Source organism: Orycteropus afer, unplaced genomic scaffold (genome assembly GCF_000298275.1).
Source record: "Orycteropus afer afer isolate SDZICR_OR568_19922 unplaced genomic scaffold, OryAfe1.0 scaffold00034, whole genome shotgun sequence".
Classification (NCBI taxonomy): domain Eukaryota; kingdom Metazoa; phylum Chordata; class Mammalia; order Tubulidentata; family Orycteropodidae; genus Orycteropus; species Orycteropus afer.
The window spans coordinates 9,074,600-9,094,832 of record NW_006921621.1 but is presented as its reverse complement, the minus strand read 5'-3'; the positions used below and the strand labels follow the sequence as shown (position 1 = coordinate 9,094,832).

Sequence of the window (20,233 nt, the reverse complement as noted above, 5' to 3'; positions counted from 1 at the left end):
ATGGGTTTGAACCGCCAGCCTTCTGGTGAGTAGTCAAGTGCCTTAGGCACTATGCTACCAGAGCTCCTATACATATATATATATATAGTGGACTCTAATCAGCAATAAAAGGAACTGAAGTACGGATACATGGAACACCAAAGAAGAATTTCATATATAATCTGCTCAGAAAAAGCAGTAGACAGAAAAGACTTATATACGGTACGATTCTTTTGATTTTGGTACTCTAAGACAGACCTATAGGAGCTCTGGTAGCATAGTGCCTAAGGCACTTGACTGCTAACCAGAAGGCTGGTGGTTCAAATCCACCAGCCACTCCTCGGAAGGAAGATGAGGCAATGTACTTCCATAGTGATACAGCCTTGGAAACCCAAGAAAGGGTCACTGTGACTTGGGTCCGACTCAATGGCACATAACAACAACAACAAGACAGACCTATAGTAACAGAATGAAGACCAGAAGTTTCTTGAGATTAGAGATGGGAAAGACTGACTAGGATCGCATATAAGCATATTTTTGGAGGTGACAGAAATGTTCTAAAGGAAAGACCAAGTGAAATGATAACACAGGGAGGAAGTGGGAAGTGTAATGAAAAAAAAATCTTGATTGTTGTATTACATAGTACATAGTTCTTAAAAAAAAAAAAAAAAGTATTCATTTAAAATGGGTTCATTTTACTGTATATAAACGTTCCCTCAGTGAAGTTGCTTTAAAAAGATATTACAAAAATATACACAGTTTTCCCTTACTATCCAAAAGTAGAGTGTTCCTATGAAGTCAAAATAGTGTAAAGTGAAGATGCAATTACCATTAATTTATATGGGAAAAATTTTTGACTATTTCCAGACCCCAAAAGTAACTTACCAAATCATGCCACATAGCACATAAAACCTAAAATAACACTAACTTACAGTGTTCACAGATAGTTCAAAGCTATAGAGGCTGCATGCTGAGATACTGACAATCCCTCCTAGGGAAGAAGCTTGGCAGTGCCACTCTCGCTGCTCAGGATTCGTGCTGCCTCTGTAAGGGCTCACTGCAGAACAAACACTGAACACTAGTTTTGCTTTTTGTCTTTTTCTGTGAAAGTGAAAATCCTCTTTGAATTTCTTTTGGTTAGCAAAAACAAGTACTAATGTAGGTCTTTCATAAAATTAAGGAGCTATCTATGGTGGTACAGTGATTAACGCATTTGGGGGCTAACCAGAAGGTCAGCCTTTCAAACCCACCCGCTGCTCCACAGAAGACAGATGAGGCAGTCTGCTTCTGTAAAGATTTACAGCCTTGGAAATCCTATGGGGCAGTTGAACTCTGTCTTGTAGGGTTGCTATTAGTCAAAATTGACTTGATGACAGAGGGTTATTTCCCCTCCCATAAAAGTAAAATGGCCTAAAGCAAGAGATTACCTGTATTTTCTCCACTTTAATCACCCATGTGGCTTAAGCTAACATTGAAAGTGGCTATGATAGGCAGACCATAGAACTTGTTAGCGTTATTTAAGTTCATATAAGTTGTTTCTGTAATCCGCTTATAAAATATATAAAAAACAGGTTTGTGATTGGAGACTCTGTGGTTGTGAGACATATGTTTAAGGCAATGGTTTTAGGATCATTTAGAATTCAACATTGGTTTTGGGAAAGGTCCTTAATTTCCCTTAACATCAGAGGAGTTTACTCATTTGTAAAAGGAAGACTAATACTGCTTAGTGTTAAACTTATGGAGGTTATAAAATGAGTTAATCCCTATACAGTGTTTAGCAAAGTGTCGGGTGCAAAATAAGCTCTGAATGTATGGTAAAACCTCACTCATATATAGAACAGGTTTTATATTAAGTAACTCACTCAACTTTGATCAGATTTGAACATTTAACTTTCTTAAAATAATATTTTACTGTTTTTCAGGTGAAAGTTTGCACAGCAAATTAGGTTCCCATTTAACCATTTCTATACAGATTATCCAGTGATATTGGTTACATTTTTCATAATGTGTCATCATTCTCATTCATTCCATTCAAGTTGTATTATTTCTGGTACTCGAGTTTCCCTGTACCTTTACCTTTTTGTCTTAGTAGTCATTTTTGACCTTTTGCTCTCACCTGGGTGATGTTTTTATTTTATCAGCCAGTGCTGTTACTTCACTAAAAAGGTGATCTCAAGGAATAATGTTGGTCTAAAGTTGAAAGAGTTATCACAGGGTGACAGTCTCAGTGAGTAGTAGTCTCAACTGGGCCAGCAAGTCTGAATTTTTTTTTAAAAATCTGAGTTCTGTTCCACATTTCCTCCCATTCTTTCTGGATCCATCTATTGTGGCCTTGAGTACAGTTGGTAGTGGTATGAATCATAACTTTTTAAAATGGTTGTATTTCATGTCTTTTAATGTTTCAGTCTTGCATTATATACAGTCTTTGTCTAAGAACTGTAAATTTTGATGGGCTCTTGTTAAGGACCTTGTATGATATGATTTCCTAGATTGCTTAGTTAGTAATTTACTGTTACAACTTAAGATCTTTACTGTTTTAAATAACAACAAAAATCAATATAAAATGAATCTTACTTAAGTCGTTAAATTCATTATTTTTATTCTGCAGTTTTTGACTAAGCCATGTAGAATATAGATCTTATGGAAGGGTATATCAAGATTTTTGTGATTCTTGGTGTCATCAAAAACAAATTACTCTTTCAGAAATAGTTTTGACCGGGCCTACCTCACCCTTACCCTCTCCGGGAAATGGGAGCGAAACTGTACCTGGACCAATTGCACAGCCAAAGAAAATTCGAGGAATTGGATTTGGAGATATTTTTAAAGAAGGCTCTGTGAAACTTAGGACAAGAACATCCAGTAATGAAATTGAAGAGAAAAAAATAGAAAAGGTAGTAAAGATGAATTGCACTTTGTTATCCCATTTCATTCCTGAATTGCACTTAGATTACCTCCATTGCATTCCTTTAGTATGCAGTTTTTGAAATGTAAAAGTCAGTTATTAAGCACTTTTTAAAATGTAAGTCATAAAAAATACTTTGTTTATGAAAGAGAATGCTATGTAAAATGATTTTCTCCTCAAATTTATTATAATGTTTATGTTTGAATGTTACAAAATTAGAATGCTTTTTTTTGGAACTTTAAATATTTCTTAATGGAAACTTCAGACATTTTAGTATTATAAATAGAAAAGGGTGTGTGTGTATATCTGTATATCTATATATCTATATCTGTCTCTCTCTATCTATCTATAAATATTTGAAGAAGACCTAAAATGGGCCGTTTAAAATCGTTTCACACGGCACAGTTAAATAGGCATTACTTAACTTCTGGATTGTCACCAGTGGTTACATTTACTAATCTCCCTCTTTTGAATGTATGTTGTTGTTGTTGTTACGTGCCGTCGAGTCGGACCCGACTCAGCGACCCCTCCTTGGGTTTCCGAGGTGGTATCGCTACAGAAGTAGATTGCCCCGTCTTCCTTCCGCGGAGCGGCTGGTGGGTTTGAACCACCAGCCTTCTGGTTAGCAGTCAAGTGCCTTAGGCACTACGCTACCAGAGCTCCTTTTGAATGTATGGAGGCTTTTATTTTTTATTAGCATTTCGCTTGTATTGTGAAATAAATGAAAGTGAATATACTGTTAGTTTAAGATCTAATAAGAATCTTTAAAATCAACCCTTAAGGCTTTATTTTGGGGAAAAAAATAGGTACAATCTTTAGAACATTTAAAATCTGTTTGTGGTTTCAGTACCTTGATGATTCAGATAGTAGACTTTTATGTTGTTTTTTAACCTGTAGTCCTCATTTGCATCTTTTTGTTTCACTGTTAAGGGTTTAAAGTATTTCAGCATTTACTTACTTACTTTAGTTTTGTTATTTATATGACTGTGCTTTTGATTGGTGAGATACACTCTAAAGTTTTCCCCTAAAGTGATTGCTTTCAGCATTTATTTTATTTTATTTTTTTGCTTACTACATATTTCCTTATGTTATAGCAGGGTTCAGGAAAGAGAGCTACTTTCTACTCCCCCTCCCCCCCCCCCTTCCTAGCTCTGAGTGTGTGACTTTTGGGACCTAATTAATTCTTAGTTTCGAAGGATTCAGGAAAGATTAGAATTCTCATGGGTTTTGTGATTATGCCGAATGGCCGTATAACTGGTAGGAATGTTGGAGAAGCAGTTCCTGCATTAGGAAGAACATTAGACTGGATGATCTGGGGTGCCTTCCAACTCTAAAACTTAAGATTATATTGAATAACTTTTATTTGATAACGATTGTATTAGTAATCTTTGCACCATTATTGATAATGCCCACTATCTAGAGTACTTTCAGGGTCACCTCATATGATAGCCTTGTGAGACTTGCTTTGATCACTGACCTAAGAATTTATAAAGTAGGGAGCACGTTCGCTGTGTTTGAAGGGTGACATCAGGTTGGAAGATACTGTGTTTAGAATTTGGGAGAAATTAAAATGAGTATCTTGAAAAATAAACAGAAGACACAGTGATAGGTAATTAGCAGTGTATTTAGAGTTCTAACTAATGAAACTTAAGGTCAAATGTAATGTTATTTCTGGGGCAAGAACTCAAAGAAACACAAATATAGCTGGTGAAGAACTTCCTGTAATCAATTATAATGGAAAAACGTCTACAGGGCTATAGTTTTAAGGTTAAACAGGGCAAGCATTAAATGTTTTCATGCAAATAGCAAAAATGAAGTTATAAAGATTTTCTTTCTTTTCTAAAGCTCTGTCACACCTGGAGGAACTTCAGTGCTTTTGTTTAAGAGCACACTTTCTACTGTCAGTGTTTCTAGGTTCAAATCTGGGGTCTACTTCCAAATTACTGTTTTTGTAGGCTGATTGTTTTTATCATCTATAAAAGGATGAATAATACTGCATATTGTCATGAGGATTAAGTTGTATATGAAGTTGTTAGGCCCAGGATTGGTACATAATAAGTTCTCAGAGCTATTAATATTTATTTTAGAGGATCTAAAAATAAATGATAGTGCTGTATTATAAGCATAAGAGCATGTAGTCTTAAGATAGAGAGTTTTAAAAATTAGAATTTCGAACTGTTGAGATCTTTATTGTTTTCATTGCTGAGTTTTGATCGTATCACTAACCCGACTGTAAGCACCATTCAGGGTAAGCTAAATAATGGTAAATGGAAACTTTATTTAACAATTCCACATATATTCTAACTTAAAATAGCTGATATTATCCTTTTCCATTCTAGCCCTCACTCATACAGTCAGTAGGATCCAAAACTCAGAGTGCAGAGGTAACAAAAACAGAAACTGAAGGTAGAATTAAAGGTAAGTTTTGAATAGTTTTCACATTGGGAATAGTAGGAGCATTCTCCAATTTATTATTGGGCTTGTTGAAGGCATTTGTTATACTATACTACTTACTCACAGTAATTAAATCCTATTAGATGTCAGCACCATGAAGACAAGGATTTTGTTCACTGCTGTATGTCCCTGCAGTTAGAACTGTGCCTGGAATATGGTAGAAAATAAATACTTGAATGAATGAATAATTAAATTATTATTAAATATAGTATTGGCTGAACTTTTAAAATTTAAAGAAGAAGGATTAAATTCATCTTTCATAGTTTCTAGTGCACATTTACCTTTATATATATCTGTTGAATGATCAATTTGTATAAGCTACATTATTTGCATTCTTTATTTCAGCTAAGGAATATTGCAGAACATTATTTGCCTATGAAGGTACTAATGAGGATGAGCTTAGTTTTAAAGAGGGGGAGATAATCCATTTGATAAGTAAGGTAAGATAAAAATGATCCTGTTTTTTAATGCTTTATTTAATTTTATTCATAGAAACATTTTGAAAAGTACACCATCTATTTCTGTAAAGATTTACAGCCTTGGAAACTTGATGGGGGTCACTATGAGTCAGAATTGACTCGGTGATGGTGGTTTTTTTGTGGTTTTTTTGGGTTGGATATAATTTCTAGAGAGCTGGGACTTTATTTTGCTTGTTTCTGGGTCCTGAGAACCTGGCACATAGTAAGTGCTCACAAAATTGTTTTTTGAGCAATGTTTTATTGTCTGTTTTTGTTGTTGATGTATTGGGAATATTTTTACCATCAGATTCTGTTCTACTGTCCTAATCCACATCCCCAGGTTTCTGTTCTCACTTCTCATTCTGCCTTGTTCTGTTTTTCCCATCTACTATTTGGAGCATTGTTTGTAATATTAAAAGAAAAAGAAGAAAAATGGGGAAGCAATTTTAAATGTCCAACACTATGTAAATGGCTAAGAAATTCTTCATACTATAGAATATGATGTAGCTATTTCAAAGAATGAGGTAGATGCATAAATTCAAAAAACAAAAAAACCCAAAACCACTGCCATCAAGTCAATTCCAACTCATACTGACCCCCATTGGGTTTCTGAGGCAGTGAATCTTTACGGAAGTAGATTGCTCCATCTTCCTTCTGCAGAGTGGCTGGTGGGTTTGAACTGCCAACCTCTGGTTAGCAGTCAAATACCTTAGGCACTGTGCCACCAGAGCAGAGAGATTCATACTTACTTAGAATTAGAATGAATTCTGAGGCCAAAAAAAAAGGGGGAAGCCCACCAATATTATGGGTGGGTAAGGGGCAGAACCTTTAATAACTATTTAATATGGGAAAATTACTAATTTTTTTTTTTTTTTTTTTTGCTATAACCTTGAAGAACAATTTTTGAAATTTTTCTAGTTATCACAGGTTAAGGGTATGTAACTTTAAATATTCATACAAATTGGATTAATTTCTCATGTAAGAGTAGGTGTTGGGAAGGAACTATAGATGATCTTATTAATTTCTAAAGCAACTGAATAATATGATTAATTTTTTAAGTAATATGATTAATACTAATTTTTTAAAAATAATATAATTAATTTTAATTATTTATAAAAAATTAAGAATGCTAGATAAGATACAGTTTGCAAATTCCTTCTTTCCTGCTTGCCTGTCTTCTTTCGTACTTTGCTTCTTGCTTACCTACCTGCCTTCCTTTCTCTCTGCCTTCTTTGGCTTCCCTCTCTTCCCCCCTCTACTTCTTGTTCCCCTCCTGTCCCTTCCTCTCTTCTCCCCTTTCCCCTATTTTTGAGAATCTGTAAATCTTGTAGACTGCATTTTAAAATTATTTATTTTTTAAAAAATAAATTTTGTAGCTATTGGTAAAAGTAATATATGGGAAAGCATTTTCTTTTAGGACGACTTCATGATCTGTTTAGTTCAGTAAAAATAAACTATGTTTTACCCTTAGCTTTATTTTGGTAAAAGTAATGGAATCATTTTACTATTTTGTTGTAAACCTTTTTTCCATTTAAAATTAGTTCCCATTGTCTTACTTGTTCTTTGTTTTGTTTCTTTTAGGAGACTGGAGAAGCTGGTTGGTGGAAAGGTGAACTTAATGGTAAAGAAGGAGTATTTCCAGACAATTTTGCTGTTCAGATAAATGAACAAGATAAAGACTTTCCAGTAAGTTTTTGTCAATGATGACAATACTTAACCTTTTAGTGATTTCCACCCCAACCCCCAGAAATAGGGTTTTCTTTTTCCATTGTTAATGAATAATTTTTATGAAGGGGTTCCAGATTTATATATTCATATGAAAATTATTTGAACTATAGTAAAACAAAACAAAGTTTCAATTCAGTGCTTTATCTCTGCACTTTTTCTCTGACCAAGGAGAAAGATCCGGTGATCTGCCTCTATAAAGATTACAGCCAAGGAAACCCTATGGGACAGTTCTGCGCTGTCACATGGAGTTGCTTTCAGTTGAAACAGACTCTTTGACACCTAATAACATATTGAAAATTAAACTCAGATTTCATTACTTTGCTTAGATAGGTAGGTAGGTAGATAGATGGATAGATGGATGGATGACTGACTTTGGTAGTTGAATAAATTAGTACTTTCCTGGGAGAAATATATTTTTATTCAATTTTGTTGAAAAGTTTTAGATTTTTGTAAGGTTCTGTGGATTACTGTTATTGGGTCAACAGATTCTTCATAGGGCAAGAACCAGTCTTTCCTCCTTTGAGGTTTAATATTTCTGTCTCACTTTTCAGAGAGAAAAAAGTAATGCTGAGTCATTCATCAGTGATCTTTTGCCTTTCTACAACTTGATTTTCCCTCCCCTTTTCCTAATGACATAGATCCAGTTTAGTTTTTCGATAGAGAGGAAGATAGCACACACATACAGCAAAGGAAACTGCCATATTTGGTTTAAGCCAATGTAAGACTTTTTACCCTTTGTAGTTTTTATTTAGTTAATTACTGCAGGTTACGTTACGGAAACTTAGCTGTCTTGGGCTCTTCCTTTGCTAGAGTCTCTCTCTTTCCCTTCCTCATTTTCTCCTTAACAATCCTTCATTGGTTAAGCACCATTTTACCTCTGTTTAACAACTAAACCAAACTAGTTGCTGCAGAGTCCCTTTCAGTTTGTAGTGACACTATGGGACAGAGTAGAACTGCCCCATAGAGCTTCCAAGGCTGTCATCTTTATGGAAGTAGACTGCCACATCTTTTCCTGCAGAGCAGCTGGTTGGTTCAAACTGCGACCTTTTTATTTACAATTTTAAATTAGAAGAGACATGACAAATATTCTTGCTAATCAGTAAAGTTTTTAGATTTATCTAACCCAATGATAACTTGAAATACTTAACTGAATTTTAATCAAGGAGGCATTTTTCTAATGGAATAAATATTTTTTTGTCAGTGACCTTTTGTGGAAATGTTAAGATCTTAGCATTTTGTAATAGATGGGATGAAGAGAGATGTACATGTACTTTAGATTATTAACGATTAATATAAATAATTAATAAATAATGTTCAACTATTATCATTTTAATAGAAACCAAAGAAACCACCACCTCCTGTTAAGGGTCCAGGTATGTAAGAAACACAATATTCAGATTGTTCTTTTTTAAATGCTAAAATGATGAAATAGAATCAAATTTAAACAATTTTTTATTGGCAAAAATATATGATATGCTATACAAAAATTGAAAATATGTAAAATTGGAAGTGTTCACATGAACTAATATGTCTGATTTTTTTTTAAAGTACAAATGGTATAAAATAGGATCCTTGAATATAATTAGGATACTTTGTTCTTAAAAATAAAATTGATCAAGTTCAAAACTGTTTTAGTAAACTTAATATATTGACCTGGCCAATTAGTTACTCTTCCTTTTCAGATCAAATCCATTTGTTAATGTTGCAAATAAATACTAAATTTATACCCTTTTCCTTGAGATAATATTATAAGGGTTCAATAAATTAGAAGAGGTTTTGTTTTGTTTTAACAGTTTAATAAATTACGGTACACCTAGAAATATCTTTCAGATATAAAGTTTGATAATCTGGCTCCCTATTTCTTTCCATAAGATCTATCCCTGAGTTTCTGATTTTCACAAGTATAGTACATTAAAAAAAAAAAAAAAATTCTTGAAAGATTTTCTATTCTTTAAATAATCCAACTTTCTCTTCCCCATGGTTTCAACCTTGTATTTGCTGATGTATCCCCAAGCAAGAAAAGCTCAAAAGTAATTTTTATAGAGGTTGGTGTTAAAAGCTTACTGTAAAATTGTAATATTTCAGTTTGGTAGTCACTAGCCACATGGGTCTTTTAAAATAAATGAAAATTAAATAAAATTAAAAATTCAGTTTCTTAGTCACAAACTACATTTCAGGTGCTCAGTGGTCAAATACTGGACATTGCAGAATTAGAACAGTTCCATCATAACTGAAAGTTGTGCTGTACATCAGTACTGTAGATGATATGAACAAGAGGATATGATAAGGAAGGGGACCAAGATCAGAGTTTTTGCTTAGGGCCATAGGTAATTAGCAGCTGGTCCAGGATTCCAGTGATTCTGGTACAGTTTTCTTTCTGTTATACCATATTGTCATCTGATGTGATTTTTAAACCAAACTTTCCTGTTTAGTAGTCATACAAAAATAAACTCTTCTTTGCCCGTAGCTCCAAAGCCTGAGCTAATAACTACAGAGAAGAAGTATTTTCCTATAAAGCCTGAAGAAAAAGGTGAGGCTATTTTTCTTCTACTGTCAGAAAAATAATTGTTTTCATTATTGTCATTGTGAAGAAAAATCTCTCCCCACAGTGAGCCAATATTTTTAACAGGTTTTTCTCTATATTTACTTTCACTTTCTTAACGTTTTTCGGGAGAGACTAGTTTATCAAGATTGATAAGAAATTAGGCTTTTACTGAAATTGATACAAATTTAAGTTCATATAAAAATTAAACTACTACATCACTAAGGTTGTAGTGTTTGACCATAGTTATTTCAAAGAATGTATAAGAAAAGAAGACATTAAACAATTATACTTTTATTAATTTTAGAGCATCTTGGTTAAAATAATTTTTTAAAAATTTACTTAGAGCAGTATAGAGTAAGTTCCTGGTGAATATCGAAGTGACTTATTATGTATTACTTTAATTTGACTGTATATATTTGTCATGTACATTTCAAAAGTTCCAAGGTACTATATGTATGTTGTTAAAACATTACTCATTTTGTTGTTGGTAATTTGGAGAATATACCTCCTTTCTTTTATACAGAGAGATCTTCAATAGTTGTCTCTAGTCAGTTAGATTATTTTCGTGGAAGAACTTGAATATTGTTTTAGAATGCCTTTGTTTATACTGCCAGTGTTTAGTTTTGGCCCATCCTTATCTCTTGCCCTAAGTGTTATTGTAGCCTTTTGACCAGTTTCTCTCGTTTCACTCTCTTGTCTGACTATACTTCACATTGTTGCTAGATTCATTTTTAGATCAAAATCAAAAGTACAAACTTCAGGGTCCTCTAGGAACTGACTCCTAAATTAAATTTTTGGTGTCATTTTCCACCCTTTTAATTCATTAAATGAACCAATCACACTATGTTCCCTGCATATGTCATACACCTTCAGAGCTTCATCTCATTCACATGTTTTGTGTTCAACATGGAAGGCTTTTGTATTCCCTTATTTTTTTTACATTTGAGAATTTTTCTTTTAGTTAAGATACTGAAGCGACTTAAAAACATTTCTAAATTTCAAATTAGTCTCTTCTGATACAGCCATTAATTACCTATGGCCCTGAGTAGTAAAAACTCTGATCTCAATTTCCTTCTTTGTTATACTCACTGGGAAGAGCACAATGAGCATTTCCCAAGCTGAAAGAACTGAAGAAAAATTCAAGCCACGAGTTGTATTATTGAAGTATTCTGCAGGCAAAGTATTGAATGATGCAGGAAGCATCAAAAGAAGATGGAAGGAATACAAAGGACTACACAGAGTCACTGTACCAAAAAGAATTGGTGGACATTGAGCCATTTCAGAAGGTAGCATATGATCAAGAACCAATAGTATTGAAGGAATAAGTCCAAGCTACATGGAAGGAATTGGTGTAAAATAAGACCCCAAGAATTGACAGAATACCCATTGAGATGTTTCAACAAATGGATACAGTACTAGAAGTGCTCACTAATTTATTCCAAGAAATTTGGAAGATAGCTATTTGGCCAGCTGTCTGGAAGAGCTCCATATTTGTGCCCATTCTAAAGAAAGATGATCTAACAGAATGCAGAAATTATTGATCAACATCATTAATATCACACACAAGGAAAGTTTTGCTGAAGAACTGCTAGAAATTCAAGTCCGATTCAGAAAAGGAATTCATTGAAGAATTCATTGCTGATAACAGATGGATCTTGGCTGAAAGCAAAGAATACCAGAAAGATACTGACCTGTATTTTATTGACTGTGTAAAGGAATTTGACTGTGTTATGGATAATATTGTGAAGAATGGGAATTCCACAGTGCTTAATTGTGCTCATGAGGAACCTATACATAAGACCAAGAAGCAGTCATTTGAACAAAACAAGGAGATACTACATGGTTTAATATCAGGAATGGTGTGTGTCAGGGTTGTATCCTTTCACCATGTTTATTCAAATTTTTATGCTGAGCACATAATCTGAGAAACGACTCTATGAAGGAGAATGCAGCACAAGGATAGGAGCGAGACTCATAAACAATCTATGACATGCAGATAGCACAACCTTGCTTGCTGTAAGTGAAGACTTGAAGCTCTTACTAGTGAAGATCAAAGAGTACAGCCTTCAATATGACTTGTGCCTCAACATAAAACAGTCCTCACAACTGGACCAATAAGCAACATCATGATAAATGGAGAAAAGATAGATGTTGTCAGGAATTTCATTTTACTTGGTTCCACAGTCAACTTCCATGAAAGCAGCAGTCAAGAAATTAAATGACATATTAGGATGTGAAGTATTTAAGTGCTAAGATGATGTCACTTTGAAGACTACAGTGCTTGTGACCCAAGCCATGGTATTTTCATTTGCCTCATATGCCTGTGAGAGCTGGACAGTGAATAAAGAATACCACAGATGAATTGAGGCATTTGAGTTATGGTGTTGGCGAAGAATATTGAATGTGTTGGACTACTTGAAGAATGAACAAATCTGTCTTGGACGAAGTACAGCTGGAATATTCCTTAGAAGCAAGAATGACCAGACTTCATCTTTCCTACTTTTGTCATATTCTCAGAAGGGACCAGTCCCTGGAGAAGTCATGCTAGGTATAATAGAGGTTTCAGTGAAAAAGGAGAAAACTCTCACCAAAATGGGTGTGATGATGGCTCAACCATGGTAACAATTTTAAGGATGGCACAGGACCAGACTCTGTTTTGTTCTGTTGTATGTAGAGTTGCTCTGAGTTGGAACTAACTCAACAGCACCCAACAACAACACCAACAGCAGTATTGTCAGATTTGAATCTTAGATCAGTTTATTTTAATACTTGGTTGTAACATCTTTCCTACCTGCAAAACTCATGTTAAAAGATATTTAGATCCAGAGATAAGAAGTATATTGGTGGCTTTGCTGTCTACAAATAATCTTATATTCCTTTCCACCAGTAGATAGGGTTTTATTAAAATTCAGTAAATGACTTTCCATATTCCCTGAAATCTGTCCATTGATCTTAAAAACAAAATGGAAGACGATGCATATTTATTAACATTTATCGGTTCCATATCCCAGCCATGAAAGAATAACAGATACTGAGTTTACCTTCTTGACTTAAACAACTAGAACACTGGACACAATATATGAAATAATGATTTATAGACATTGAACAACAGGCAGCTTAGGACTGTGATCTACTGAAAGAGATGATTTTAGGTGATCAAATAACCTAATCTTTGTGCCTGGATACAGTTTATAGGCAGCAGACTAGAAAGCGAAACAGAGCTTGTTGTTGTGCTGATTGTTGAGACAGAGAGGCCAAGGCTGCTACAATTTTTGGGACAGAGAATCAGAGTGGAGGGAGCTGTAAAGACAGTGTTCAGAGATCCATATAAGGCTCACTGTGAGGCTCAGTATTGATCTGCACATGCATGAAAGGAAACTTTCATAGCTGGAGAAATAACTGCTGGATAGCAGTCGGCAGAGCAGTTTCTGGAACTCACAAATAGTTCGTGTTCCACAACCCAGAGTTCAAAGACCTCATAATATCTAGGACATCAGATAGAGTCCATGAAAAAGTAGACTAAAGACAGACTCAGAACTTAGACTAAGGGCTTCTCTGCACCTACGTTAGAAACAGATATAATTATTTCCAGAACAAAGTTTAATACTGTTTCACTGAATACAACTAAATTTAGAACTCTAAGAGTGTACTATTCACAGTTTTTATTATTTGCTCAAAAATGACCGTGCATAGAAAGAAATGGGAAAATACAGATCCATAACAAGGTGTAAAATCAATCAAAGAAACAGATCCAGAAATGATAGACATGGACATTATTAAAACATCTATTATAAATTTGTTCCATGTGCTAAAAAAGGTAGAAGGAAACATGAACATGATGATGAGAGAAATGTGAAATATTTAAAAAAGACCTAAATTGACTTTTAGCAATTAAAAAATACAGTACTTGAAATTTAAAAAAAAAAAACATTGAATGACATTACCAGCATACTGGCAATTGCAGAAGAAAAAAATCAGTGACCTTGAAGACACAGTAATAGAAAGTATCCAAAATGAATAGAAAAAAGACTGGGAAAAATGTGATTGGTGCCCTCCTTGTTAATACCAAGCAGTCTTTCTTAGGTGTAATTGGAGTCCCCAGAGGAGATGAAGAAATAACAGGTACAAAAAGTATTTGATGAAATAATGGCTGTAAACTTCTCAGATTTGGTGAAAACTATATACCCACAGATCAAGAAACTCAGCAACTACTAAGCATAAGAAACATAAAGGAGACCACCTTAAGGCACATCATAAGTTTAATGAAAACCAGTGATAAAGAGAATATCTTTAAGGCTGAAGGTAACTGTCAACTTGGAGTTCTGTGCTTAGCAAAAACACCTTTCAGAAATAGTCACAATAAAACTTTCAGACATACAAAATTTGAGAGAACTCATGACCAGCAGCACTGTACTACAAGAAATGTTAAATATAGTTCTTTAGGCAGAAGGAAAAAGATACTAGATGGGCATTGGTGGATCTACATAAAGTAATGGGAAAATTGTGTGAATTTCCTTGTGTAAATATCTGCATAAAGTAATTGCCAGAATGATAAATGTGTGAGTAAATATAGCTTATTCTTTCTCATTTTTAAACATCATGAAAAGCACCCAAACTATTCATTTGAAATGTTCTTCTAATTTACTTGAGATGGCTATCACAGACCTGGTGAAAGTAATAGGAAAATATGAATACTACCTTTTTTTCTTTTTTTAATTGTCATTTACTTGGCTCCATTAAGATCTTTAGTCTAATTTCTTTGCAGGAATTGTTTTAAGCTACTTGTCAGTTATCTGAAGAATCTTTAATTAAATTAAAACTGGACAAAATTATACTGCAGTTCACTTAAATGTACACATGAAAATCATAAAATTTCATGGTCTATAGAGGGTGAATGATCTAGTGATGGTAGAGGTGTCAACATCTTCACATTGTGAATTTCCACTATTAGTGCAAGAAATCTTTCATAATCCTGTTCCAGTGACCTTTAGATACATGGATTGTTAGAGCTCGTGTTAATCTGTATTAAATATTAGTAAGAAGTTAATCATTTCCTTTTAAGTAAAAATAAATATGAATCAAAGTTCCACCCTTGGTTCCACAGTCGGCAGAGGGAAGTGTTTTCAAACCACAGTCACTCTTTTACCCTTCATTCTTAAGTGGCTCCCTATGGTTACATTGGGTATTTTCCCAGATTTTTAGAATGGAAATTCTAAACACAGTTTCCTCAGTCTGTGTCAGTTCTCATTGTCTACTCCCTACCTCAAGCTACCATGTGGGTTTTGTCAAAGCTGCTTAGTAGTTCCCTGTCCAGTATTATTTTTTCAGCATTCCTGGTGGTGCAGTGGTTAAGCATGCAGCTCTTAACCAAAAGGCCAGCAGTTCAAATCCACCAGCTGCCCAGTGAGAGAAATATGTGGCAATCTGTTTCTGTAAAGATTTACAGCTTTGGAAACCCTATGGGGCAGTTCTACGCTCTCGTATAGGGTTGCTTTGAGTTGGAATTGACTCTATTACAACCAGTTTTTGTATTTTCTTAGATATATTCAGAATGATGACCATGCTATGCCTCAGGAGAATAATAATATCAACATGTTGAAACACAAATTATTCTGCTTTTTTGGGAAGCCTTTCTTGGACATACCTTTCAGTAGTTTCTTGGTGCCCCCATTGTATCTTTTGTAGAAGGGAAGAACTATCATTTATTCCTGAATACCAGGTGGTGAGTGAGGCACATACATCTGTAGGGGAGAACATTAAAATAGGCCCTTGTTAGGCTTATAAAAATCATAAATGGAAACCTTTATCTACATGTCCTTAAACAGTTTCCCCTCATCTCCCCGAATATCTACAGGAAGATCATAAAAGACTGCTGATGCCAGCTTGGTTCCACACTTTTCCTGGAAGAGACAAAGAATCTGTGCTCAGTTTTTCTTGAAAAGCATTTCTTTCAGAGTTGCTGTTGCAACAGTGGTACTGGATCTGCCTTGTTTTGAATTGGCAGAATATGACCAGAGGATATATCCTTCTAAATAGTGATTTTGCATTGATATAGTAATAATGGTAATCTTGGTTCCTAATTAGTAGAGTCTCTGGTAGCATAGTGGCTAAAAGCACTTGACTGCTAACCAGAAGGCTGGCAGTTCAAACCCACCAGCCACTCCTTGGAAGGAAGGTTGGGCAATCCTACTTCCATAGTGATACTGCCTCGGAAACCCAAGGAGGGGTCGCTATGAGTCGGGGCCGACTCGACGGCACATAACAACAATAACAACAACAATTAGTAGAGTAAGGGGAGAAAGTGTGACTATTTCTTCTAGAGGCTTTATTGTCTCTGCCTCTTGCATGGACTTGAGGCTGGCATTAAAGGGAACAGGTTACTGTTGCTAGGATGATTCTTAAAACAGTAGACATATGCTAAGAATTCATTGATGGTAAATGAGACTCCACATTTTAAATGCCCGATTAGCTGATTTCTGGAACTTTTAACACTAGTAGTTGAATTATGATTATGATGTTCACTCTGTCTTGAAAAAAAAAGTGGGGCTCTATTGCCTATATAGTTACCTCTTCTTACAGAATTTGGTCTTGCCTCTTGTTGGTCCCCTCCCCACAGATGGTCCAATAGCATCATTAAGTTACTCATTCACTGGACTAAAATTTGATGAGGCCTATTTCAGAATTACTGTCTTATTTTTAGTTCACTAAGAAATTATGTACAAAAAGGGTTGCACACATTCAACCACCATCGATGTGCTGCTCCTTCCAAATCAGTGTTTGGTTAGATTTAGCCACAGTTCCTGCTTTCTTTATACTTTGTTACTTTTGTGTTTCACATTTTATGCCTAAAATACATTTTTGAAAGAATTTCCTTTCTGGAGATTTAAATAGAACTTCCATAAATGAACATGTTTTGTTCGCAGACAGTGTTTTGTGTGTGGAACATGTGTTACTTGCTGAAGAATCTCTTTCCTCCTTATTCTTGAAAGATGTTTCTGTCTTATATTGTTGTTGTTGTTATATGCTGTGGAGTTAGACCTGACTCATAGTGACCCCTCCTTGGGTTTCCGAGGTAGTATTACTACGGAAATATCACTACAGAGGTAGATTGTCCCATCTTCCTTCCGAAGAGTGGCTGGTGGGTTTGAACTGCCAGCCTTCTGGTTAGCAGTCAGGTGCCTTAGGCACTACGCTACCAGAGCTCCTTTTGTCTTATATAGAATTTGAAATCAGCAGAATAGTATGCTTTAGTAAGTAAGTCACATACTTCGTAAAATGGAAATCTTGAGGCTTTCATTAAATATCTTTGCTTGGCTATATATTCTTAAAAACAGTATTCAAATTTGCAAGTGATTTGTTACGTTCTATGAAACCGGGTTATAATACAATTTACTTTGGTGTGGAATTAAAATCAAGGTCAGCATGTTTTAAGACTCATTTAAGGGCATTTATTGTTGGAAATGCTGAACTCAAAACGCCTTTTCATCTGTGACACAATGTGTGGAACGTAGAATGAATCAAGAGCTCTGGGAGGCCTCTATTGTATTTTATATTTAGTGTACTTACCAGAAAGAAAATGATACTTATCTCTATGTTCTGCAGGGAACACTTTAGTATCTATTATTTTACTGCAGTTTGAATCTAAAAATAACGTGTACTTTTTAAGAAGTGGCAGATAATATTCTTTATTTATACTTATCTACACATGAAAACAGGCTTTTAAACAAATGTTAAATACCCAAAAACATAAAATCAGTCAGTGTGTATTCATGAGGCAACTGACTTGGGCTAGTTAATACGGAGATTTTAAAAAACATTTAAAAATGTTTTTCATTTATAAAAGTGATACTCTGCTGATTCCTAGTTGAATAGTTAATGTGCATAGTACCAAGGAGGTTATGAGACTTAGAAAATTAGAGATTTAGAAAAAGAACAAAATGTGCTGACTAGAAAAGTAAAGGTGATTCTGGGTCATAGAAAGAGCATTTGAAAAGAATAAGAGAAAACCTGACATATTCAGGAAATGATGATAGACACCCCAGGAGAAGTTGTGAGAAATTAAACTAGAAAGGCAGCTTGGTACAGTTATTCTTAATCCTAGCTGTGTATTAGAATTACCTGGGTGTCTTTTAAAATTATACTGATGTCTAGGATCCTCTTCAGACCAGTTAAATCAGAATTTTTATAGTGTGTCATTCAGTTGTTAAATATTATTTGAGCTCTCCAGATGATTTTAATCTGAAGACAAAAGTTGAGAACCACTTGTTTAGGCCATGAAATACTTTTCAGTGTTATGGCACAGCATATATGTTTAACTATTCATATTTTGTCTTGCTCCTAAAAGGATTTGAACTAGTGATAAGGGTTTCAGAATTTATACTATGGTCGGCAGGATACTCTTCTCCCAGGACTGGTCCCTGCTGTGTTAGCATGACCAAAGTTAAGAGGGATGAAGTCTCGCCATCCTCACTTCGAAGGAGTATTCGGCTGTACTTCTTCCAAGACAGATTTGTTCTTTCTTCTGACAGTCCACAGTATATTCAGTATTCTTCACCAGCACCACAGTTCAAATCATCAATTCTTCTTTGATTTTCCTTATTTATTGTCCAGCTTTCACATACATATGAGGCTGTTGAAAAGACAGTGAGTGGCTTGCTTGGGTCAGACATACTTTAGTATTCAAGGTGACATAAAGAGGTCTTTTGCAGCAGATTTGTCCAATACAATATATTTGATTCTTGACTGCTGCTTCCATGGGTATTGATTTTGGATCCGAGTAAAATGAAGACCTTGACAACATCAGTTACTTCTGTTTATGGTGTTGCTTATTGGTCCAGTTGTGAGGATTTTTGTTTTATGTTGAGGTGCAATTCATAGTGAAGGCTGTAGTCTTTGATCTTCATCAGTAAGTGCTTCAAGTCATTTTCACTTTCAGCAAGCTAGGTTATGTTATCTGCATATTGCAGGTGGTTAATGAGTCTTCCTCTAATCCTGATGCCTTGTTCTTCTTGAATATAGTCCAGCTTCTTGGGTTATTTGCTCAGCATACAGATTGAATAAGTATGATGGAAGGATACAGTCCTGACACATGCCTTTTGTGATTTTAAACCATGCAGTATTCACTTGTTCTTCACTTGAGGTATATTTGTATATTAGGATACCATATAGCAACAAATGAAAGAACTAAAGCTACATGTAATAATATGAATCTTATGATTTTGTTGATGTAAAGTTCCAAAGTAGGCAGAAGTAATTTTTGGTGTTAGAAAACACCTTTGGATAGGAATGATGGGATAGTAATTGGGAAGAAATATGAGGGAACTTAGAGATGTGGATAATGTTTAGTTCTTGACCTTACTCAGGTGTATTCATGAGGAGTAACTCAGGTTACTCAGATGTATTCATGAGGTGATGACTTGTTGAACTTGGTAATTTAAGGTTCTGAAAATGTTAAAAAGTTAAAATTGTTAAAGAAGTGACTAGCATTGTCAGATGTCACAGAGATTTCAGTGAATTTTGGGACTGAAATCCGTATTACAAAAACTAAACCTGTTACCTTTGAGTTGATTCAGACTTATAGTGACCCTGTAGGGCAGAGTTAATTGCCCCATAGGGTTTCCAAGGCTGTAATCTTTATGGAAGCAGACTGCCACATCTTCACACAGTGCCTGGTAGGTTCAAACCACCAACCTTTCGGTTTGTAGCCAAGCACTTAACCACTGCATCAGCAGATCTCTTGAAACCTCTACTGGGGTTTGACAATTAGGAGGCTATTGTAATAATTTATTTTCTAACATTTATTGTCATCATGCATTCTGGTGATACATGCAGAGTCCGGAACAATCAGTACTTTTTCAGAACAGTTGTATAATTTTTTATCTCATTGAAATAATTTATACAGTTTAAATACTGTGGAGAGAGTTCTTTTGTCTTAAATCATTTAAAAATACTCAATTAAGAATAACTTGGTGCTTTTCTGATAGTACTGCTTTTTTTTCCTCTAATATGTCTCTAAGTCACCATTAATAAAAAGAATAAAATATTTGATCTTTAGTCAGAATTTTTGTGCTTAAAATTATTCATGGTTTGGTGCCAGGATTATTTATTTTTCAGTTCCAATACATGTACTCTAAACTCACTGCCATTGAGTCAGATCCAATTCATACC

General features: G+C 34.8%; 1 protein-coding gene across 1 annotated transcript in view; it reads left to right on the top strand.

The window, feature by feature from the left end:
* LOC103193166 (CD2 associated protein) overlaps positions 1–20,233 on the top strand; it is a 123,521-nt gene that overhangs the window by 79,225 nt on the left and 24,063 nt on the right. The window contains exons 6-11 of the mRNA XM_042780327.1: positions 2,683–2,870; positions 5,221–5,299; positions 5,681–5,775; positions 7,375–7,479; positions 8,858–8,894; positions 9,989–10,051. Coding sequence (XP_042636261.1) covers positions 2,683–2,870; positions 5,221–5,299; positions 5,681–5,775; positions 7,375–7,479; positions 8,858–8,894; positions 9,989–10,051 — 567 coding nt within the window. The remainder of the gene's footprint in view (positions 1–2,682; positions 2,871–5,220; positions 5,300–5,680; positions 5,776–7,374; positions 7,480–8,857; positions 8,895–9,988; positions 10,052–20,233) is intronic.